Source organism: Rhinopithecus bieti, unplaced genomic scaffold (assembly GCF_001698545.2).
Source record: "Rhinopithecus bieti isolate Rb0 unplaced genomic scaffold, ASM169854v2 scaffold_2349, whole genome shotgun sequence".
In the NCBI taxonomy this organism is placed as follows: Eukaryota; Metazoa; Chordata; class Mammalia; order Primates; family Cercopithecidae; genus Rhinopithecus; species Rhinopithecus bieti.
This window is the reverse complement of record NW_016804051.1, coordinates 246,839-271,316: the sequence shown is the minus strand read 5'-3', so window position 1 is coordinate 271,316 and position 24,478 is coordinate 246,839. Positions and strand designations below refer to the sequence as shown.

Sequence of the window (24,478 nt, the reverse complement as noted above, 5' to 3'; positions counted from 1 at the left end):
TAATAACCAGTTAATGAAGTAACAAAACTGTTCCCCTTTTTTGTATAATAAAGAGGCTGTTGGTTGATTTGCCTTTTAACTGATTAATTAATGGGTAGATGCCCAGGCCCTATGCCCACTTCGGAGGGGGCATTAAGCAGTCCCAAGTCCCCATTCCTTCCCCTAAGAACACAGTGTTGTTTGGTTCACTACAAAAGCAGAAGAGACTGTCCCCACTAGCCTTGAAGCATCCATGTGCCATGGGGCACAGGGGCCTGAAACCATCCCAAAGATCCAGTGAGCTGGGAGACGCTCAACCCTCCAGATGGGAGAAGAGGCTCTGCCCTTTCTACTCTTGACAATCTGAAATAAAACAATAGTGTTCTCAGAAAGTCCTGATAAACCCTTAAGATGCAATGTCTGAAGCTACTTTTGAGATTCAATCCTTAAATAGGTTCTATTACCAAGAAAACAGGATGCCTGGACCTCCTGCATTGCTGCCTCTACCCTCCCTGCTGAGCTTCTAAAAGTGTCCCATGTGGCTGAGCGAGGGGTGGGGGATTCCCGCATATTCAAGGGGCTGCTGTGATCACTACAGGTTGAGTCCCTTTTTAATTCTGCCCAAGTGGACAGCCGTGCAGCACGTGTTTTCTTGCCCACTTAGGCTAAGGCTATAGAGAACACCAAGTTTCTTGGAGTCCATTGCCCTTGAGGAGTGGAATCCTGAGAGGAAGATAAGATGAACACATATGGGGTCATTAGAAGGCAGCAGAAGGCAGTTATGAAGGGGCGGGCAGGGTGACTGTGTGCGCATGTGTGCAGGTACACGTGTGTGTGCACTTCTACCCCACAGTCTGTGGGTGTGCCCTCCAAATAACTGTGCACAATTTTGGAGTTGTCCATTATTTCACAATGTCCATTCTTTGCCCTGACATCTGACAGAGGTTGTAAGCCAGCAACCCTCACACATATATGATTTGTGAGAGATATACTGTGGTATGGTTTTGTTTTTGCTTTCCTGTTTTTTGGGTTTTGGGGGTTTTTTAAGAGACAGGATCTCAATGTGTCAGGCTGGAGTGCAGCGGCACGATTATGGCTCACTGCAGCCTTGAACTCCTGGACTCCAGTAATTCTCCCAGTTCAGCCTCCTAAGTTAGCTGGCACTACAGATTCACACCACTACGCTCAGCTATTTAATAATTTTTATTAATTTTTTTTTGAGACAGAGTCTTGTTCTGTCACCCAGGCTGGAGTACAATGGCACATTCTGGGCTCACTGCAACCTCTGCCTCCCAGGTTCAAGTGATTCTCCTGCCTCAGCCTCCTGAGTAGTTGGGACTACAGATGCGCGCCACCACTCCCAGCTAATTTTTGTATTTTTAGTAGACACGGGGTTTCACCATGTTGGTCAGGCTGGTCTCGAACTCCTGAACTCAGGTGATCTGCCCACCTCGGCCTCCCAAAGTGCTGGGATTACAGACATGAGCCATCGCGCCCAGCCACTTTTTATAATTTTTTGTAAAGACGAGGTCTCACCAGGTTGTCCAAGCTGGTCCGGAATTCCTGGCCTCGAGTGATCCTCCCACCTGGGAGGATTACCCAGTGTAATCCCAAAGCACTGGGATTACAGGTATGAGCCACCGCACACAGCCCACTTCTTCGTTATTCTTATTTACTTTTATTTTATTTTACTTTTCATTCTATTTTTTTTTTTTTGAGACAGGGTCTTGCTCTGTCACCCAGGCTGGAATGCAGTGACACAATCTTGGCTCACTGCAGCCTATGCCTCCCAGGCTCAAGTGATCCTCCGTCCTCAGCCTACCGAGTAGCTGGAACAACATGTACACATCACCACGCCTGGCTAATTTTTGTATTGCTTGTAGCGACAGGGTATCATCATGTTACCCAGGCTGGTCTTGAACTCCTAGACTCAAGCAATCTGCCCACTTCAGCTTCCCAAAGTGCTGGGATTATAGGCATGAGCTATCACGCCCAGCCTTTTGTTAATTAGTACTTTCTACTATTTCAAGATCAGGAGATTTCACATAAAAGCCAAGTATCCTATGTCTCTTGTAAAATGAAAAGATCTGATATTTCAGGTTCACATTTTCACAAAGAAGCACCAAGCAGCTGGAGCTAGGTAGTAGCCGCCCCCTGCAGATGGGGCATGTGCTTATGGGTTCGCTGCAGACCCCACCACTCCCTAATGCCTTACATTTATCCTGCTTCCCTCTTTAAGGTTACCTATCTGTGCCTTCTAGATGTGGGAATCTGTAACATCTGTCTGGTAGAATGAAGGATCGCTCCCAAAGATAAGCAGGGTCTAATTCCTGGAATCTGTGAACGTATGGCAAAAGAGACTTTTCAGATGGAATTATGTTAAGGGTCTTGGATCACCTTGCATTCTCCTGGTGGACCCTAAACGCCATCACAGGTGTTATTCTAAGTGGGAGCCAGAGGGGAGATTTGACTAAGAGGCAAGTGAACAACAGAATTAGAGTTGAGAACGATATGGCCCTAGCTTAGAAATGCCAGAAGCTGGAAAAGGCAAGGAAGGAATTCTCCCCTAGAGACTCCCCAAGAAAACAGTCCTGCTGATGACTTGATTTTAGCCCCCTAGGACTCATTTCAGACATCTCGCCTCCAGATCTGTAGCAGGGTAAGTTACTATTGTCTTAGCCACTAAATTAGTGGTTGGTTGTTACAGCAGCAATAGAAAAGTAATATATCCTGCCAGCTAGTGAGCTCAACAAACGCCTTGAGTGCACAGAGTGCAGTGGGCAGGCCCTACCCTTGAGGAGCTTATAACCTAGAAGGAGAGGACAAAATGATCATGGCAGTGGAACATGATCAAAGCAACAGAGGGATAAGCCCTAGGGACTCTAGGAACATGCCTGAGGAATCTCCAATCCAGGACTGCAGATTTCCAGAAGGCGCTGTTTTCCAGCTTTATTTATAGGAGACATGTATGCATCCATCTCTACTGAGCAGCAAAACTCTGTCATGGCCTCAAGCGTGCCGAGGCCAAGGGACATGGTGTGTGTGCACGGGTAGGTGGAAGCAGGGGGAGGCCCTGGGGAGGGAGGGAGGCTCCTCACCTTGTCTGCTGGATGAACTGGGTTGCTTTCTCCGCATACTTCTGGGCAAGGCTGCTCAGGTTCACCGGCTGCTCCACAATGTTGAGGTTTTCATAGAGAGGGAGGGCCACGTCAGTATAACAGTCTCTTTGAAGGTTGCTGTGTGGAAACCACAGACTGTAGAGTATTCATTTCCTACGTACTCATGGAGCAGAACTAAATGCTTTAATGCAACAATGCATATGCACATAAATACAACTCTGGCCCCAGATGATTTTTCCGGTTGGCCATTTCCTGCAAGTGTAAAAGTCTATGCATAATGCTTTCTTCCATTCCCTCTGAATAGATATTTAGGCTCCTTGGACAAGCTGACCACTCTGTAAAGCTTACAAAGACTCTGGTGAGCTAGGGACATTATTTTTTATTACTTCCATTTTGCAGGGAGAGAAACTGAGGTCTAAAGAGGCTAAATGATGTCAAGCAGAGTCCCCCCGCCAGTCAGTAGCCCCATTGCTGGCTTTCTCTGCGGTCTCACTTCAATCCCAGCCTCTGTGTATGGCGTGTAACTTGGCGTTTTCTGAAGTCAACACTCGGGACTTCAGGTAATACCAGATCTGTCAATATATAAGATGGGCCAGGTGCGGTGGCTCATGCCTGTGATCCCAGCACTTTGGGAGACCGAGGCCAGCAGATCACTTGAGGTCAGGAGTTCAAGACCAGCCTGGCCAACATGCTGAAATCCTGTCTCTACTAAAAATACAAAAAGTAGCTGGGCATGGCAGTGTGCACCTGTAATCCCAGCTACTCGGGAAGCTGAGGCAGGAGAATCATTTGAACCCGGGAGGCGGAGGTTGCAGTGAACTGAGATCATCCCACTGTACTCCACCCTGGGTGACAGAGTGAGACTCGGTCTCAAAAAAAAAAAAAAGGAATACATAAGATGGGTTGGGACAATTTGAATTTTAAGCCATATTTGCAGAATTTGGAGAAACTTCAGCAGTTGGAAAAAAAAATAAGAGTTAAACTAATAACATCTCCTGGAAAAAGAAAAAAAAAAACAAGCTCATGGCCAGGCGCAGTGGCTCAGGCCTGTAATCCCAGTACTTTGGGAGGCTGAGGCGAGTGGATTGCCTGAGGTCAGAAGTTCAGGACCAGGCCGGGCACGATGGCTTACACTTGTAATCCCAGCACTTTGGGAGGCTGAGGCAGGTGGATCACCTAAGGTCGGGAGTTCAAGACCAGCCTGGCCAACATGGTGAAACCCTATCTCTACTAAAAATACAAAAATTAGCCCTGGTGATGCACACCTGTAGTCCCAGCTACTCAGGAGGCTGAGGCAGAAGAATTACTTGAACCCAGGAGGCAGAAGTTGCAGTGAGCTGAGATTGCGCCATTCCACTCCAGCCTGGGCATCAAGAGCGAAACTCTGTCTCCAAACAAAACAACACAAGCTCAAGCTTTGATCTTACAGATGGAAATGAATCTGACCCATGGCTGCCCATCAGTGTGGCTGAGTCATGGTCTGAGTCCAGTCATGATCTCTGGCAAGTTACTTAAGCTCCCAGAGTTATCTCCTTATCTGTAGCACTGGATGGCCTGGGCCATCCTTATAGGGGTGCTGGTGGTCTAAAGGAGATAACAAATGGTTAGTGCATTGCACACAGCTTCAGTGTATTAGGAATTCTGAAAAAACTCAAGCTCTCAGTCCTGGTCACCAAAGAGAACCAAGAGAGAAGCTGAGAGCAATGGAGACAGAGGTGGTAATGAATGGAGTCCTCTCAGGCAAATACATTGTCCTAATAGTGCTGGGAAGGATTTGTGAAGAAATCAAAACTCCCTATCACACCTACATGCACACACACCCCATTGTAGAATTATAGGAGATATGGTCAGACTGGGTAGATAATTGTCAAAAACCACAATTTTTGGTTTGTTTTATTTTTTTGACACAGGGTCTCACTCTGTCGCCCAGGCTGAAGTGCAGTGGCACAATCTCAGCTCACTACAGCCTCAAACTCCCATCTTAGCCTCCTGAGTAGCTGGGACTATAGGTGTGTGCTGCCATGCCCTGCTAATTTTTGTATTTTTTGTAGAGACGGGGTTTTGCCACGTTGCCCAGACTGGTCTCGAACTCCTGAGCTCAAGCAATCCACCCACCTCAGCCTCCCAAAGTACTGGGATTATAGGCATCCCAAATTTTTTTTTTTTTTTTTTTTTTTTTTTTTGAGACAGAGTCTCACTCTGTCGCCCAGGCTGGAATGCAGTGGCCAGATCTCAGCTCACTGCAAGCTCTGCCTCCTGGGTTCACGCCATTCTCCTGCCTCAGCCTCCCAAGTAGCTGGGACTACAGGCGCTGCCACCTCGCCCGGCTAGTTTTTTGTATTTTTTAGTAGAGACGGGGTTTCACCATGTTAGCCAGGATGGTCTCGATCTCCTGCCCTCGTGATCCGCCCGCCTCGGCCTCCCAAAGTGCTGGGATTACAGGCTTGAGCCACCGCACCCGGCCTGGCATCCCAAATTTTTTAAAAGAGAAAAAGAATTATCACCATGCTGGGCATTATAACACTAATTGCATATTTATGTTGAATTTTTCAGCTTTTTATTATATCATTGCAACTCCATGAGTCATTTACATTCTTTCCTTTTTTTTCTCTCTCTCTCTCCTAAGCCACCATTTTTTTCTGTTTGATTTTTTTTTTTTTTTTTTTTCTCCCCCCCCCCTAAGCCCCCATTTTTTTTTTTTTGTTTTTTTTTTTTTTTTTTTTTTTTAGGCAGGATCTGGCTCTGTTGCCCAGGCTGGAGTACAGTGGCATGATCTCAGCTCACTGCAACCTCCTCAAGCCATCCTCCCACCTCAGCCTCATGTGCAGCTGGGACTACAGGCATGGGCCACCACACCCAGCTAATTTTTGTATTTTATGAGAGATGGGGTTTTGCTGTGTTGACCAAGCTGATCTCAAACTCCTGGGATCACAAGGTCCACCCACCTCAGCCTCCCANGCCTCGGCCTCCCAAAGTGCTGGGATTACAGGCTTGAGCCACCGCACCCGGCCTGGCATCCCAAATTTTTTAAAAGAGAAAAAGAATTATCACCATGCTGGGCATTATAACACTAATTGCATATTTATGTTGAATTTTCAGCTTTTATTATATCATTGCAACTCCATGAGTCATTTACATTCTTTCCTTTTTTTTCTCTCTCTCTCTCCTAAGCCACCATTTTTTTCTGTTTGATTTTTTTTTTTTTTTTTTTTTAGGCAGGATCTGGCTCTGTTGCCCAGGCTGGAGTACAGTGGCATGATCTCAGCTCACTGCAACCTCCTCAAGCCATCCTCCCACCTCAGCCTCATGTGCAGCTGGGACTACAGGCATGGGCCACCACACCCAGCTAATTTTGTATTTTATGAGAGATGGGGTTTTGCTGTGTTGACCAAGCTGATCTCAAACTCCTGGGATCACAAGGTCCACCCACCTCAGCCTCCCAAAGTGCTGGGATTACAGGAGTGACCCACTGCACCTGGCTTTCTACTGGATTTTTAACATAGATTAAAAGAGATTTTAACATAGATTCAAAAAATTTTAAAACTAAAACAGGAGCACGATTGAAATAGAAGAAGAAAAGAAGAAGAAGAAGAGGAGGAGGAGGAGGAGGAGGAGGAGGAGGAGGAGGGGAAAAAGGCCAGGCGCAGTGGCACACGCCTGTAATCCCAGCATTTTGGGAAGCCAAGGTAGGCAGATCACTTGAGGTCAGGAGTTCAAGACCAGTTTGGCCAACATGGTGAAACCCCATCTCTACCAAAAATACAAAACTTAGCCAGGCGCGGTAACACAAGCCTGTAATTCCAGCTACTCAGGTGACTGAGGCAGGAAAATCACTTGAACCCGGGAGGCAGAAGTTGTAGTGAGCAGAGATGGTACTACTGCACGGCAGCCTGGGCAACAGAGCAAGACTCCATCCCCCTACCCCCCCAAAAAATAAAAATTTAAAATTTTTTAAGAGACTGGCTGACATATGTCATACCTTCATATGGCCAGGTGTGATTACAGGTGTGCCCAGCAGGCCACAGTGGGTGAGGAGGGCAGCAGGATGCTCTATAGCCTCGTTTCTCATGCCATAATGTGCAGAATCCCTGGGTTTTTGTTTGTTTTGTTTTGTTTTGTTTTGTTTTGAGACTGGATCTTACTCTGTCGCCCAGGGTGAAGTGCGGTGGCACAATCATAGCTCACTGCACGCATAAGTCTTGTTAAAAGGCAGACCTGGGGGTAGGGTGTGCATTTGTGCACCTCTAATAAGCATGTAGGTGATATCCATTAGGCTAGTTCAGTGACTACACTATGAGTAGCAAAGATAGGAAGTGCATATGGGCTCTGGACTCAGAGAGACCCAGATTGGAATCTCCATTCCTACCTCTTTCCAGCTCCAGTGTAACCTGGGTAACATAAGCTTCCTCATCTGTAAAATCAGGTATCAGGTTGGTGCAAAAGTAATTGCGGTTTTGGCCATTACTTTCAATGGCCAAAACCGCAATTACTTTTGCACCAACCTAAGAAATACCTACTTCACACAGTGGTCATGCGGATTACAGATGAATATAGACAGTGCTTAGACTGTAACAATTTCTCATCAAATACCCATTATCATATTAACTATTGTTTTATAGATAGACCAGCTGAGACTCACCTTTCCCGAGTGGCTCACACACCTGTAGCCTTAGAAATAACCACAGTGTACTGTCTGAACAAGGGAACACGTGTTTTGTGCTGCATTCTTACCTGAGTAAGGCTTATCATCTTTTTTTGTGATCATAAATCCACCGCAGGATATTTAGGAAATACAATGAGAAAGAGGAAAATAAAAACCCTGGCTGGGTGCGGTGGGTCACGCCTGAAATCCCAGCACTTTGGAAGGCCAAAGTGGGCAGATCACCTGAGGTCAGGAGTTCGAGACCAGCCTGGCCAACATGGTGAAACCCCGTCTCTTCTAAAAATACAAAAATTAGCCTAGTGTGGTAGTGGGCGCCTGTAATCCCAGCTCCTCAGGAGGCTGAGGCAGGAGAATCACTCGAACCAGGGAGACAGAGGTTGCAGTGAGCTGAGATCGCGCCACTGCACTCTAGCCCGGGTGACAGAGCAAGACTCCGTCTCAAAAAAAAAAAAGAGAAAATGAAAACCCTGAGTCCCACAACCAGAAAAAGTCCTTGATAACATTTTGGCATGTCTCTTTTGAGTCTCTGTTAATAGGACTGCAAAGATAGGGCTACAGAGGTCATTAAGATCTTACTGTTAATGACTTGCTTCCTGCTTTTTTTTTCTTTTTCACTTACTATTATATCGTAAGCATTTTCCCATTTCATTAAATGTTTTTTCAAAACATCCCGTTTGGTGTCTGTTTAGCATTCCAACGTCAGAATGCTGGCTTAGTTGTCCATGGGGTGATAAGCTCAAAAGGCATCCTGTGTACTTTCTCTCTCTCTCTCTCTCTCTCTCTCTCTCTCTCTCTCTCTCTCTCTTTCTCTCTCTCTCCCTCCTCCTCCCTCCCTCCTTATGTCCAGTGTCTGGGCTAGAAGCAAAGCCAGCAGGCAGAGGAAGAGGGAGGCCCCATATGTGTGAGACCCTGGCAGCCCAAGGCTGTCCCCCGCTGAGCTCACTAGTCCAAAGAACCTGGAAAATTTCAATAGAAGAATTTTGTGGACCTCATTGTTGAAAGGTTTCTTGCACTCCCTGCAAATAACATTTAAATTTGCACAGAATGTACCGTGTATCTTATTTGCCATCTTAACTGTTTCCTGTCTGCATCTTTCATTTATTGCTGATAGACCACAGTCTTGGAACTTTGCCTTGTCCTGGAGCCTATCACAAATGTGTCAGACAGCGTTACCTTGATGGTCCATCACCCTGTGGACATGCTGGACAAGGAGGGTGGTTGTAGCCTGGAGTATCAGTACAGCCCATATCATGGCTATATGGGATTCCAAAGTAGTAATCAAAACCTGGAATAGAAGCAACTGGTTAGCACCCCCACGTGGCTGTGACTCCATGTGCTTGCCTTCGTACACCCACGACAAAAATGTAATTTCCTATGATTTAATACTGCAGTGCTATAGAGTATGTAATTAAAAGAGGATTTGATTAATATCCCTTTGTAGTATGCATAGAAAATCACTTTGCTGGGTTCTGGCTGTTAGATTAGATTTGCAAAACATCTTGTGATTAGAATTAACCCAGTTTGGGAGGAAGTGGAGAGAATTATTGAATGCCTAACATCTTCAATGAAATTATGAACATACTCAGTATTTGGTGAAAACCGACTAAACACATGACACTTTAAGGGATAAAAAAAAAAGAAAATCAGTTGTTCTTAGCGGCCACACCCACAGAGAAAAAAATAATAAAAAAAGTTTCAGAAAGAATAAATTCTGCCTTCAACTTTTCATGTGAAGAGAAAATAAGATATAAAGATTAAGCAATAAGAGATGAATAGGAGAGCCAACAACAGTGATCAGAGGAAGCTACCCCCGATAGAGATGGTGGGATGGGGATGGGGCAGAAATCTCAAAATGCTCCTTGAAAGATACTGCGTTTCAGCTGGGACTCAAAAGGCTGGCAGAATTTGGGCTTGGAGTGGTGGAGTGAAGGTGAGGGACGGAAGGGTGTGAGCATTGAGACCCAAAGCCTTTGTGTTGAAGTTTTTTTCTGAGTTCCTCCTTTATTCTATCTCTTACCCAGTCCAAGCTTTTTTTATTTTTATTTTATTTTATTTTTGAGACGGAGTCTCGCTGTGTCACCCAGGCTGGAGTGCTGTGGGGCAATCTCGGCTCACTGCAAGCTCCGCCTCCTGGGTTCACACCATTCTCCTGCCTCAGACTCCCGAGTAGCTGGGACTACAGGCACGTGCCACCACGCCCAGCTAATATTTTGTATTTTTAGTAGACATGGGTTTTCACCGTGTTAGCCAGGATGGTCTTGATCTCCTGATCTCATGATCCACCCACCTCAGCCGCCCAAAGTGCTGGGATTACAGATGTGAGCCACTGCGCCCAGCCCAGCCGAAGCTTTTAATCAAAGGCTATAGCTGCATATGCAACTAGAATGAATAAATTCTCCAGAAAAATGAAACCTTCCCCAATTGCCCAGGTAACTGCTTCAGCTGTTTATTTCTCTAGAGGTAGACAGAATTCAAATCTCACAAAGAATTGCTATTTCTCATTAGCCTCAAATTTTAGGCCCAGGAACAGGGAGAGTTGTGTTTTCAGCTTCAACTCCTGCCCCTCCAAATGCTTTTTGGCCCTCTCTATAAGCACACTTCCTAAAAGAAGCAAATTCCCTTCAGTTCCCTGTGAGCCTCATGCCTTGGGGCCTTGGTGGCTTTGCCTGGAATTATCGCCTCTGTGTCTCTCACAGGTGAAACTGCATTAGCACTTCCCAGCCCAGTTTGAGTGTGAAGTTTCCTACAGAATTTCCCTGCTCCTCACCTGCCACAGCCCTGCACTCAATCCCACCTGCCACAGCCCTGCACTCAACCCATTCTCCTAGCGTAGCCTACAGACTTTTTATCATCTGGGTAATACCATCTTCCCCATTAGTGATGCACTTCTCGAGTTAGATACTAGATCTTTGCCAACCCAATATGTGGTGTATGTAGAATAACTAGTAAATGTTTGTTGTTTTTTTTTTCTTTTTGAGACGGAGTCTCACTCTGTCTCCCAGGCTGGAGTGCAGTGGCATGATCTCAGCTCACTACAACCTCCACCTCCTGGGTTCAAGCGAGTCTTGTGCCTCAGCCTCCCGAGTAGCTGGGACTACAGGCACCCGTCACCACGCCCAGCTAATTTTTGTATTTTTGTAGAGACGGGGTTTCAGCATGTTGGCCAGGCTGGTCGCTAACTGCTGACCTCAAGTAATCCACCTGCCTTGGCCTCCCAAAGTGCTGGGATTACAGGCATGAGCCACTGCGCCCAGACTGTTTGTTGTATTTTTTAAAAATTGAAACCTTCATGCTAACTTGGTTTGTACAAATGGATTCGGCTATCCCCTAGGTACGCAACGTAGCCCTGAAATGCCACCGCATCCGGTATCAGGATGACGTTCCACCAAGGACAGCAAACTTCTGCTAGAAAGGGCCAAATAGTAAACATTTTAGGTTTTTTTCTTTTTTTTTTTAGGTGGAGTCTTGCTCTGTCACCCAGGCTGGAGTGCAATGGTACTATCTCGGCTCACTGCAAGCTCCGCCCCCTGGGTTTGCATCATTCTCCTGCCTCAGCCTCCCAAGTAGCTGGGACTATAGGTGCCCGCCACCATGCCCAGCTAATTTTTTTTTTCTTTTCTTTAATAGAGACAGGGTTCACCGTGTTAGCCAGGATGGTCTCAATCTCCTGACTTCATGATCTGCCCGCCCCGGCCTCCCAAAGTACTGGGATTACAGGTGTGAGCCACCGAGCCCAGCCAGTTTAGGTTTTGTGGGTCAGATGGTCTCTGTTAAGGCCACTCAACTCTGCCATTATAGTGCAAACCCACCCATAGACAATACGTACACAAATGATTGTACATACTGACATATTGGCTGTTTTTTTGTTTTGTTTTGTTTTGTTTTGAGACAGTGTTTTAGCATGTTGGCCAGGCTGGTCTCGAACTCCTGACCTCCAGTGATTCGCCTGTCTCGGCCTCCCAAAGTGCTGGGATTACAGGTGTGAGCCACCATGCTCACCCTGTTTGCTGTATTTTTAAAAAAATGATACCTTCCTGTTAATTTGGTTTGTACAAATGGATTTGGCTACCCCTTAGGTACACAACATAGCCCTGAAATGTTACTGCATTTGGTGTCAGGATGACTCTCCACCAGGGACAGCAAACTTCTGCTGGAAAGGGCCAAACAGTAAACATCTTAGGTTTTGTGGGTCAGATGACCTCTGTAAGGTCACTCAACTCTGCCATTGTAGCGCAAACCTACCCATAGACAATATGTACACATACACAAATGACTGTAAATATTGGCTGTTTTCTTTCTTTTTTTTTTTTTTTGAGACCAAGTTTCAGTTTTGTCACCCAGGCTGCAGTAGTGGTGCAATCTCGACTTAACTGCAACCTCCACCTCCTGGGTTCAAGCAGTTCCCCTGCCTAAGCCTCCCAAGTAGCTGGGATTACAGGCATGTGCTGCCATGCCGAGCTAATTTTTTATTTTTTCAGTAGAGACAGGGGTTCACCATGTTGGCCAGGCTGATCTCGAACTCCTGACCTCAGGTGATCCACCTACCTCGGCCTCCCAAAGTGCTGGGATTACAGGCATGAGCCACTGTGCTTGGCCTTACTATTTTCTAATAAAATTGTATTTACAAAAACAGGCAGCATACTGGATTTGGACCACAGGTCTATGCCAACCACTGATCTAGATCACAGGCATCCTCATACCCCAGTGCTAGAAAGACCTTGCTGTGTTTGCAGGAGCCCTGACCTGAGGAACAGCCCAGGGCAGCAAGAGGAGCCTTAGAAGGAATGTGTGCTTAGAAGGAATGTGTGAGTGTGCTTGGCATAAACCAGGGCATTTGAAGTTTTTTTCTGAATTCCTCCTTCATTCTATCTCTTCTCCAACCCAAGCTTTTAATCAAAAGCTTAACCGGGTATGGTGGCGGGTACCCGTAGTCCCAGCTACTCGGGAGACTGAGGCACGAGAATCACTTGAACCTGGGAGGCAGAGGTTGCAGTGAGCCAAGATCATGCCACTGCACTCCAGCCTGGGAGACAGAGTGAGATGGGGAACCAGGACAGTGCACCACAGAGAGGACATAAGAGGCAGGAGAGAGGAGGAGTGAACTTGGATACGAGCATGAAGAAACCTCAGTGTCCATGCCAGAAGGTTTTTTGGAATTGTCTGGTCCAAAGACAGCAAATAGGTAGGAGGTACTCTTTCTTCCTACTTCCCACACCCGCAACAGGCACCAGATCCATCATGGTACCACTTCCTGCTGCATAGGAGCTGGTCTCAGTATCCCCTCACCACAGGAATATGCCCTCAAGGTGCCAACACCTGATCTGGTCCAACCCCTCAATTGTCAAGTGAGAAAACTGAAGACCAAGGAGGAAATAAGTTCTGGAGTAATTTTTAGTGAGTGCAAAAGCCAGGTCTTCACTTCCCCCATCTGTCTTTTTTTTTTTTTTTTTTTTTGAGACAGTGTCTTGCTCTGTCACCCAGGCTGGAGTGCAGTGGCGCAATCTCGGCTCACTGCAAGCTCCGCCTCCCGGGTTCACGCAATTCTCCTGTCTCAGCCTCCCGAGTAGCTGGGACTACAGGCGCCTGCCACCATGCCAGGCTAGTTTTTTTGTATTTTTAGTAGAGATGGGGTTTCACCATGTTAGCCAGCATGGTCTCGATCTACTGCCCTTGTGATCTGCCCGCCTCAGCCTCCCAAAGTGCTGGGATTACAGGCCTGAGCCGCTGTGCCCAGCCTGCCACTTTTTTTAAAGCACATGTGTACGATGCCATGAATGCCCAACCGGGAAAAGGGGCTCAAGGGAGGAGAGGGAGAGCAATGAGCATCAAAGAGGAGGTAAGAGTTGAAGAAGATGCCAGCCAATGGGGTTACTGACCAGTGGGTCCCTGCTGAAGGCCGGCTCCAGGCCAACCCTCTGAAAGTCATTCTCCAAATGCAAAAAACTTCCAATGAAAACCTTCTGCCAGGTCTAGGACAGAACAATTCAGCCATTTTTCACAGAGAGAGGGATAGATACTGGGGCGGGGGAGGGGAGAAGTCTGCAAAATAGTCAGAGAATCACATTTGCTTATAAAATGGCAGAAGAGAAAGGGGCCAGGGACAGGAGAAGCCACCAAAGCTGGTATCATGGCAAACTGCTTTCAAGAGAAAGTCCATGGCTTCCCATAGAAAATGGAAAAAGGTCAGTGGCACGAACGGCAACTTTGAAAACCCATCAATAATTCAGTGAATTGGACGTTTGGAGAATCCGCCCTTCAGCAAAGTGATTTTCAGAGAACCGGCTTTGGCAGCTTGATCTTGGCCTACTTCCCCAAGGCCAGAGGGTGAGGAAGCAAAGGCTGCAGGAAGAGGCCAAGAGGCAGCATCTCCTGTTTGGGTCCATGGCCAGGTTTCCTGCTTCGGTGAACCCATCAGTCAATTGTTACTTTTTCCCAGATTAGCCATGTCTGGACCTCGTGGGGCAGAATGTTCCCTGAGGTGCAAAGAACCAAGAGATGGCAAAAAAGCTGTTGGGCCTATGATGGGGCAACTGGAAGGGCAGACAGGCACCAAGGAAGGGGAGACAAGGAAGATGCCAGCGAGTGGGATGTAAGGTCCTGGAGAGCCCTGGCACCCCAAATGCACCCAAATGACTTTGTGAACAAAGATGTCCTAACTTAGGTTTGCCCCCAGAGACAGGATGGCTTAGCTGTTCATGGAGTCTTACACAGAGACCTTTATTTTCTGTTTCCCAGGTAACAAATCCCCAAAAGAATTCTTACCACGGAAGTTGGGGTGATACGAGCCGTGGTGTCCAAGATGCCATTTGCCTGTAGAAAAACAAAAGAGAGATTTTCAGAGGAATCCCCGTAGGGGTACCACAGCCCCGTGAGGAGTTGATCACACACTCAGCTCTCCATTGGCTTTGCCTTGCACTGTGGACAAGCAAAGAGAGGCTGCAATGCGGTATACAAGCCAGGCTTTGCTCTCTGGGGCTGAGATGGTGTCCACAGGGACACATAAAGGATGACTCCAGACTCACACAGGAAACCACAGTGAAAGGGGAAGACAGCCCATCACCAGGAGCCCAGAGAAGCCTAAGCCTCTGCCCCTCAAAGAGGGCTCTGCAGACACAGCAACCCCATATGGGCCATCACCCCCTTCACTTTGCCCTCCTGCGCTGGGGCCCTACAAAGGCACCAGGCGGCCCAGGGTGCAGGTGCACCACCCCACGTCATCTCAGAAATGTCCGCTTCCTGCCTGGTTTCATCATCTTCCTCTCTAGCCAACGTCAGCAGCCCGCAGTTCAAGCACTGAGACACCTACGGGGCAGCAAATGAGGAAACTCAGATGCCCCGCTGCTCCTCGGTCTGCAAATGTGTTCAATCTGGGAGAATAATTGGGTAATGTGTGGCAGGAGCTCTGACAGTGTCAGAACTCTCTGATCTGCTCTTCCGCTCTGAGGAGTAGACCCCAGGGGCGTCACCCCCATGGTGAGGGGGCAAAGAAAAGAATGTGGTACAAAGATCAAGACGCTGGCAGCATTAAACTGCTCAAACGAGAGAGATTAACGGGCAACCACAGGAGTATGTCTAAGTACATTATTTGATGTGGCCTCAATAAGATACTATCAAACTATTTTTTCAAGGCAAATGCACGTAGCAAAAATTAAGAATTGGTGAACTGGATGAAGTGCCTCTGGGAGTCCATTATTCCCTCCCTGAAACTGCTCTATTGGATTGAAAAAAAAGATTAATAAAAAATTGAGAGAAATGGGCTCTTAATTTCTCTCAGTTGAGTGGCTCACGCCTGTAATCCCAACACTTTGGGAGGCCAAAGCAGGCGGATCACATGAGGCCAGGAGTTTGAGACTAGCCTGGGCAACGTGGCAAAACCCTATCTCTACTAAAAATACAAAAATTAGCTGGGTGTGGTGGTGCATGTCTGTAATCCCAACTACTCAGAAGGCTGAGGCAGGAGAATCACTTGAACCTGGGAAGTGGGGGTTGCAGTGAGCAGAGATTGAGCCACTGTACTCCAGCCTGGGTGAAAGAGTAAATAACAAAATAAACAAAAAAATAAAAATAAAAAATAAAAAAATAAAAAAATTGAGAGAAATGGATTAAGCATTATGTGAAATATTTGGATTAAACATTACATGGGAACATGACTTTACATTAAAATTATGAAAAGTATTGTTTAATTATAAAAATTATAATATGTAAAATTATATTACATGGAAACCTAGAATAATGTGAAGGGGGAAAAAGTGGAGCCCAGTGGTATTTGCACAGCTAGGCAACACAGAGACACATGGACCAAGATGAGAAGCAAAGTATGAGTGTTGTAAATGGATCGATATTCCTTTGGCGGGTCTTTAATTTTTCCTAAAAGTGTACTTTAGTTCATAATTTCAACAGCTGGATATGCTTGAATATCCTGTCCAGGATGTGCAAAAGGTGTCGTGAGCGGTGAGGGGGTGAGCAATGGCAGCTAAACAGTCAAGCTGCAAACAGTTACTTACTTGGAGTTTAAAAGCATGAAAAGGGAGGGGCCAGTGAGGTCAAAACAGCTCCAGAAGAAGCCAGCCCCCCTACTGCAGCATAGGGGCTGAGTCTGGGACAGCCCTGGGACCAAACCCTTACTGGCTATGAGGTTTATTATTTATTTACTTATTTGTAGATACAGGGTCTCACTATGGTGCCCAGGCTGGTCTTGAACTCCTGGGCTCCAGGGATCCTCCCACCTCAGCCTTCCAGAGTGCTGGGATTACAGGTGTGAGCCACTTTGTTCAGCCAGCTGTGAGGTTTACACAGACGCATGTAACTGGCCTAGTAAGGAGAGTCAGCCCACAGTGGCAGTTTCACAAATGGTGTCCTGGTGTTGATGTTGTTAACATAATGACTCCTTGGGGTATGGGAAGAAAGGGATTGGTAAAAGAGAAGTGTGGGACCTTAATTGGTCTCTCCTACAGCCTGGGACTTGCCCCTTCTGGGACAAAGAATGCCACACTCCAGGCTGAGCTTCCGTAAAAGGATATCAGGCTCTTAACCCAGAGTGGGACAAAAGGGTTAATAGCAGAGGCAGCAGCCCTGGGTCTGGGTAGAACAACCCCCCGCAGGTTCACATGGTTCAGACACCCAAGGCATGCCCACAGGGCCACCCGCTTGTGGTTGCACCCTCCCTCCCTTGCAATTTCCTGTATGGTGGAGAAGGCAGGGATCCCAAGGGGTCCAGCTCTTTGAGAGTTAGACTAACAAATGCAGGCAGCTGAGGATACTTCTGGGAATACTGGGTTGTCTTGGCTCTTGGAGGGGAGAACGGCAGTGAGGCAGAGCCTCAGGGCAAGGCTGGGACCAGATATACCTGTCTAGACCCGGCCTCCACCCCTCCAGGTTAGGCAACTTCTCTTCACCGGTCTGAAACTCAGTTCTCTTGCCAATACAATGGGGGACATAATCATCTTCATACCAATAAATACTCAGCCCAGTGCCTAGCACATAAGAAATGCTGAGTAAGAGATGCCTTAAAAATGTTTTAAAGGAGAGGAAGTCATTGGGCAATATGGCAGACATTGCTGGTCTCCCAACAATGCCCATGTCCCATGTATCCTGCTAATAGAACTGTGGTTTTGTTCAAAGGGAGGGAGATTACCATGCCCAAGTTCAAGTCAGTCACTACAATGCTGTCCCCAGTTTCTCAATCTGGGAGTGCAGCAGTGAGGCGTGGCCAAAAGACCCAGCTCTAGCCAATAAGATGTAAGTGCAATTCTTGGGGTGCGGGCAGAGCTGAGCCACCTCCCTTCTCTTCTCCCCTCTTTGAGCCAAATCATGATTCAGGGGCCTAAAGTCGCTGGATGGCAGCCATGAGGCAGCAAGCATGAGGACAAACACAAAACACTAACATGCTAAAGACAGCAGAGCAGAAAGATGGAGTGAGAGCACCTGGCTCCCGGCAGCATCTTTGAGCAGCTGAACTAATGAAAGCAACCACTTACCTCAAAACTTGTGGTAATGGGAGGAAAATAGCTCCATGTATGTTTTAATTCACTGTTAGGTCTTTTCAGTTCCTTATAGCTGAGAGCATCCCTAACTTACATAGCAAGACATGAACAGGAAAGTAGACAGGCAGTATGTTTGGGATTTGCAAACACAAGGCAACTGCCACTGCAGTAAATGCAACAGGCAGACGGGGCCCAGAGTTACCTATCATCCCAGTGACGTAACCCGCCTGCTGCAGCACCTCTGCCAAGGTGGTCTCGTTGAGCGGAAGGCCTCCCACAGAGGTGACTGCAAAGTTGTGTGTGACTCCATTGCGAAGGCCAAGTCGGCCAGTGAGCAAGGAAGCCCGGGAGGGTGAGCAGGTGGAGGCAGCTGCATGGAAATCCACAAACCTGCAGGGAAAGGACAGTGGTCAGGACCGCACCAACCACAGGAAGCCGGAGTAAAAGAAAAGGCAATGACCACTCAGTTCCTGGGATTTCAGTGCTCAAAGATCAAAGATCACCCAGTCATGGGACAGGTCAGGAAATGGGATTTCTGGTTGGGCACGATGGCTCACCTCTGTAATTCCAACACTTTGAGAGGCTGAGGTGGGAGGATCACCTGAGGTCAGGAGTTCAAGACCAGCCTGGCCAACATGGTGAAACCCCATCTCTACTAAAAATTTAAAAATTAGCCGGGTGCAATGGCATGCTCCTGTAGTCCCAGCTACTCAGGAGGCTGAGACAGGAGAATTGCTTAAACCTGGGATGCGGATGGCCAGGCGCAGTGGCTCGCGCCTGTAATCCCAGCACTTTGGGAGGCTGAGGCAGGCAGATCATGAGGTCAGGAGATCAAGACCATCCTAGCTAACACGGTAGAACCCTGTCTCTACTAAAAATACAAAAAATTAGCTGGGCGTGGTGGCGGGCGCCTGTAGTCCCAGCTACTCGGGAGGCTGAGGCAGGAGAATAGCGTGAACCCAGGAGGTGGAGCTTTCAGTGAGCCGAGATCGTACCACTGCACTCCAGCCGGGGCGACAGAGCAAGTCTCCATCTCAAAAAAAAAAAAAACCTAGGAGGCAGAGGTTGCTATGAGCCAAGATCATGCCACTGCACTGCAGCCTGGGTGACAGGAGCAAGACTCCATCTCAAAAAAGAAAACAAAACAAAACAAAAAAGGAAATAGGATTTCTGGGTTTCAGGAAAATGAAACCCAGAGAGGTAACACAAGTAGTCCAAGTTTCCACAACTCATTCAAATGGATTTAATCCAACAAAGTCAGTCAATCTTATTTATTCGAAGATTCCACATTTCAAATGTGCCTACTTACTAACGTTGCATTTTTTTAATCTCAGAATCAATACTTGAGGTGATTTCGGGTCATTCGCGGATATAGGCAGACCTGCAAAATGTTTGAGTAGCTTTGGCGCACACGTTCTCAGTGGAGGCTGAACAAGGTGACCCTCTCCCTTCTGGTTTCAGCTCTCACATCACACTGTAAACAAATGTCCTCACAGTCTATTTAGAGCCACAGCTTTTGCATTTTTGTGTTTCGTGTTGGTGGTTTCACTGTGGAAAATGGCCCCCAGATGTGTCTACGTGCTGCGTAGTGTTCCTAAGCGCTCAAAGGCTTTGATGTTCCTTATAGAGAGAATGGATGTGTTAGGACCGGGTGCGGTGGCTCACACCTGTAATCCCAGCACTTTGGGAGACCAAGGCGGATGGATCACTTGAGGTCAGGAGTTCAAGACCAGCCTGGTCAACATGATGAAACCCTGTCTCTACCAAAAATATTTTTAAAAAAATTAGCCAGCACTTTGGGAGGCTGAGGAGGGCAGATCACGAGGTCAGGAGATCGAGGCCATCCTGGCTAACACGGTGAAACTCCGTCTCTACTAAAAATACAAAAAGAAATTAGCCGGGTGTGGTGGCGGGCGCCTGTAGTCCTAGCTACTCGGGAGGCTGAGGCAGGAGAATGGCGTGAATCCGGGAGGCGGAGCTTGCAGTGAGCCAAGATAGCGCCACTGCACTCCAGCCTGGTGACAGAGTGAGACTCCGTCTCAAAAAAAAAAAAAAAAAAAAAAAACCCAAATAGATGGATAGAGCCACAGGAAATGGAGATAAGGAATGCTCTAGGATTGAGATACGGAGAAAGAACTTGATGACGGTCCAAGGATTAGAGAAATCTCCGTAGAGGAAGTGGCACGGAGGGTTGGAATCAATCTAAAAGATGGGACTGTACGAACACTTCAAAAATCACAAGGACAGGCATTCCTGGTGGAGGAACAGCAGGATATTCTTATTTTTGCAAAAGGAAACACTGAAAGGATACACCAGAAGCTAATAAAAGAATGGTTTCCCCCAAGGGGAGGGAGAAACAGTATGTGGAGGGGAAAAGCAAGATTCTCTGGACTACGTTGTTATACAGTTTGACTTTTGCACCTTGCAAATGTTTGATATGGCCAAAATGTAGAATTAAACCACAAGGGAAAAACAAGCAGACCCTATAATTAAAAAAAAAAACCCGCTGAAACAAATAAATCTAACCATATAATAAACAGTAATATGACCACACAGAGGAAAGAATCATTTCAAGTAATATTAGCACCCAGCGTTCTGGCTCTACAACATTAATGGGATATAATCTAAGGACAAAGAGAACCACAAAAAAATCTCAAACTTCACTCAGTAGTTGTTCCATTGGTGGCAATGTTGGGTTCAGGATTTGAAACTATTTTATGTGATATGGTAGAGTAAAGCAAACAAGTAATTATATTAATGTTTCTAACCAGGAACCAAGATTTCCAGGGTAAAAGGTAAAGATATAAAATACAAGAAGATAATAAAAAACCTATAATGTTAAAATTAATGTAGAAGTCATTATGAACTCATGATTTTTAAAAATATAGATCTCCTTGGCCGGGCACAGTGGCTCATGCCTGTAATCCCAGCACTTTGGGGAGGCCGAGGAGGAGCGGATCACGAGGGTCAGGAGATCAAGGACCATCCTGGCTAAACACGGTGAAACCCCATCTTCTACTGAAAATACAAAAAACATTAGCCCGGGCATGGTGGTGAGCACCTGTAGTCCCAGCTACTCGGGAGGCTTGAGACAGTAGAATGGCGTGACCCGGGGGCAGCAACTTGCAGTGAGCGAGAATCGTGCACTGCACTCCAGCCTGAGCAACAGAGCAAGACTCTGTTCAGAAAAAAAAAAAAAAAAAAATATATATATATATATACACACACACACACACAGAGCTAGCTAGATAGATAGATAGATAGATAGATAGACAGACAGACAGATAGATCGATCGATCTTCTAGCTACTATCTGCTGAAAGAGCCTAGAATCATTGACACTCCTGTAGCAATGAGGGCGCTACACCCCTATCTTTGTTTTAAACACCATCCTGCAATAAAAGGAATCGGATCTCCTTGGAGAAATAGTTAATTCCAGATTTGAGTAAGGAGAAGTAACAGGGGAATCTGGGACATCTGCTTGTGCCAGGAAGCAAAGACCCAAGAGCCAACTTTGAGGGGCTCCTGCTGGCCAAACTTGGGACAATGTGGGCATCAAAAAGCAATTAGGCCCGGCGTGGTGGCTCACACCTGTAATCCCAGCACTTTGGGAGGCTGAGGCGGGTGGATCACTTGAGGCCAGGAGTTCGAGACCAGCCTGGCCAACACGGCGAAACTCCGTCTCTACTAAAAATACAAAAAAAAATAGCAGGACGTGGTGGCGCATGCCTGTGATTCCAGCTACTCAGGAGGCTAAAGCACAAGAATCGCTTGAACCCAGAAGGCAGAGGTTGCAGTGAGCCGAGATCACGCCACTGCACTTCAGCCTGGGAGACAGAGCAAGACTCGGTCACACACACACACACAAGAACAATTAGTGTATTTGATTGAAGGCATGAATAAATAAAAATCCATTAGTCCATACTGACACTCAGAAAAATTCATTTACCACCATTAGAAAAGCATGTTATGCCAATTCCACACCCTAAAAATTCGTAATTAAATATTCATCTTGACACTTTAGAAGGACCATAGTCATCACTAGGTGATGAGGGAAAGCACCCCTTTTCAGAAGCATGCGCCAGGCAGTCGGACGCAGGGAAGGGATGGCAGGCTCAGGAAATCACCATTTTTGCAACCCGCCCCCCCGACCTCACCCAACCCTCATCTATTTTTTTTTTCTATGGGGGCAGCCAAACCAACACATCTCCCAGCTAATAACTGATGATCAGTGGATGTGTTGGGAGTGGTTGTTCAGAGTGTCAACCTCGGAGCATCATAAATTGGACAGAGTTGGCGATCCCCACCTTATAAAATGATTAAGTTTAGTGTGATGCACAATGGGTACCCTGACCTCGTACATCTCCTGATGGGATGCAAGATGAAGTTTATAAAATCAAGGATTCTTGCCAAAAGCATTTACCCTGAATCTAATCAAACCTCGAGATCTAATTTCCAGGTTACAGGAAATACAGCTCATAGAAAAACAAATTAAATGATACCACAAGGAAGTAATTTAACAAACCAGTATCTTGATATTCTACAAGAAAACTGGTCTAGTCTCTTCAAAAAGTCAGTATCATGGGATAAAATGGGATTGGGGTGGGTAGTAACCTACATTAAAGGACATTAAAGAGACAAAACCAAATGTAATATGTGATCCTTGATTGGCCTGCAGCTCAAATAAACTAACAACACATTTGGGGATAATTAAGGGAATTTTAATACAGACCCAATGTAAGAAATCAGGGAATTTTTGTTCATTTTCTGAGTATAATAACAGTATTATAAGCATATGGAAGAATATTATTCCTCTTTTATATATATATTTTTCTAATTTTTATTTATTTTTTTCTTGTTGAGACACAGTCTCGCTCTGTCACCCAGGCTGGGGTGTAGTGGTGCCATCTCAGCTCACTGCAACCTCCACCTCCTGGGTTCAAGGGATTCTTCCGCCTCAGCCTCCCGACTGAGAGCTGTAGCTGGTAATAGAGGCACGCGCCACCATGCCCAGCTACAAAGTGGCTAATTTTATGTTATGTATATATCACTTCAATTAAAAAAAAAAATCCTACAGACAGAAGAAAATGCTCAAAGAGAACCTCTTAGGAAGGGGCCTTGGCCCATGAAGTAGCTGTCAGGAGGTCTTCAGGAGAGAAAGCTACTGATTTATAACAAAGGGATTCATTTATCATTTCACTCATTCCAAAAATATTTACTGAGCAGCAATAGCTACTAGGGGCAGACCCTGTAATCCATGTTAAGGAAGCAAAGAAACGGTCCCAATGACCTTCCAGTTTCATTTTCAAATGAATGTCCAAGGAGGTCATTTCCATTTTACAATGAATAGTTACAGCTAGTTTTTAGCTTGAACTATGAACAGGGCGCTTTACATATGCTAAATCATTTAATGGCATTAAATGCCCCTCATGGGAGAGCCCTAGGATGGGCTCATATAAGGATTCCCATATATAGATGAAGAAACTGAGGCAGGGGGAGATGAAAGACCTTGCCTCACACTGCTGGAAGGGGTAGAGCCACAGTCTGTATCCAGGCAAATCCAGTCCATGTTCCTGGCCGTGGCACTATGCAGTCAGGTATCCAAGGGCACACCCTGGGATTCAGGCCTGATTCCAAATCCTATGCAGGTGCCATTAAACCACGCTGCCTCTACTAAGAACTCCAGAAGCTTGTCTTGAAAGTTGAAGGGAAGGGGCAGGGGAGACTCGCCCATTCCACGGCCAGTCTTGGAAGGAGGAAATCCCCAAGAGATAAAGTGAAGTTTTAAAGTGGAGGGGAAAATGTGCCCAGTCCCCCTGGCCTAATGTAAGGGAAGAGAGAAAAATGAATTTGGCCTGGGCATGAGAAGAGACCTTGAGACCAAAGACAGGTGTGGGACACACACATACACTAAAAACACACATGTATACAACACACATGCATGCACACACACACACATCTTCAAACACAGCTCAATGTGAACTGAGGAAAGTACTAACTGGACCTGGGGAAGGCCTCTTGAAATCAGATGACAACACTGGAATGATCTATTCAGGGAAGCCAGCTTTTCAAGGTTTTATACCTTAAAACCACCTAAAGAAAAACCAGGCACCTGAATGCCTATGGGTTTTCCTCAGAAACCTGCCTGAAGACAAAAGTTTCCTGGAGCAAACCTTGCTGGGACTCTAGGAATGTATGCTTTTGGAAAGAAGAGTTTCTGCTGGCCGGGCATGGTGGCTCACGCCTGTAATCCCAGCACTTTGGGAGGCCGAGGCAGGTGGATCACCTGACGTCGGGAGTTTGAGACCAGCCTGACCAACATGGAGAAACCCTGTCTCCACTAAAAATACAAAATGAGCTGGGTATGTTGGTGCATGCCTGTAATCCCAGCTACTCGGGAGGCTGAGGCAGGAGAATCGCTGGAATCCAGGGGGCGGAAGTTGCAGTGAGCTGAGATCGTGCCATTGCATTCCAGCCTGGGCAACAAGAGCGAAACTCCATCTCAAAACAATAAATAAATAAATAAATAAATAAATAAATAAATAAATAAATAAAATAGAGGAGTTTCTGCTTAGCTTCCTAATCTCCAGGTGCCTGTTCAGGGTCATGATCATCCGAATGGCACCCTGTTTCTGGAAACCTTCCTCCTTCACCTTCCAGGAGACCTGTCTTCATCTGCCTTTGGCCTCCCTGATGGCTGCTGCTCTCCCTCCATTGTGGGGCTGTCTTCCTTTG

General features: G+C 46.5%; 1 protein-coding gene across 6 annotated transcripts in view; it reads right to left on the bottom strand.

Annotated features, from left to right (window-relative positions):
- ARSG (arylsulfatase G) overlaps nt 1-24,478 on the bottom strand; it is a 154,044-nt gene that overhangs the window by 48,829 nt on the left and 80,737 nt on the right. For all 6 annotated transcript variants that reach the window (XR_001883676.1, XR_001883677.1, XM_017863483.1 and 3 more), the window contains 4 exons: nt 17,947-18,134; nt 14,524-14,571; nt 8,935-9,046; nt 3,078-3,215 (listed from right to left, as the gene is read on the bottom strand). Coding sequence is in view for 4 of the 6 variants with exons in the window: in XM_017863483.1 (XP_017718972.1) it covers nt 3,078-3,215; nt 8,935-9,046; nt 14,524-14,571; nt 17,947-18,134 (486 nt within the window). In the remaining 2 variants the exon portion in view is untranslated. The remainder of the gene's footprint in view (nt 1-3,077; nt 3,216-8,934; nt 9,047-14,523; nt 14,572-17,946; nt 18,135-24,478) is intronic.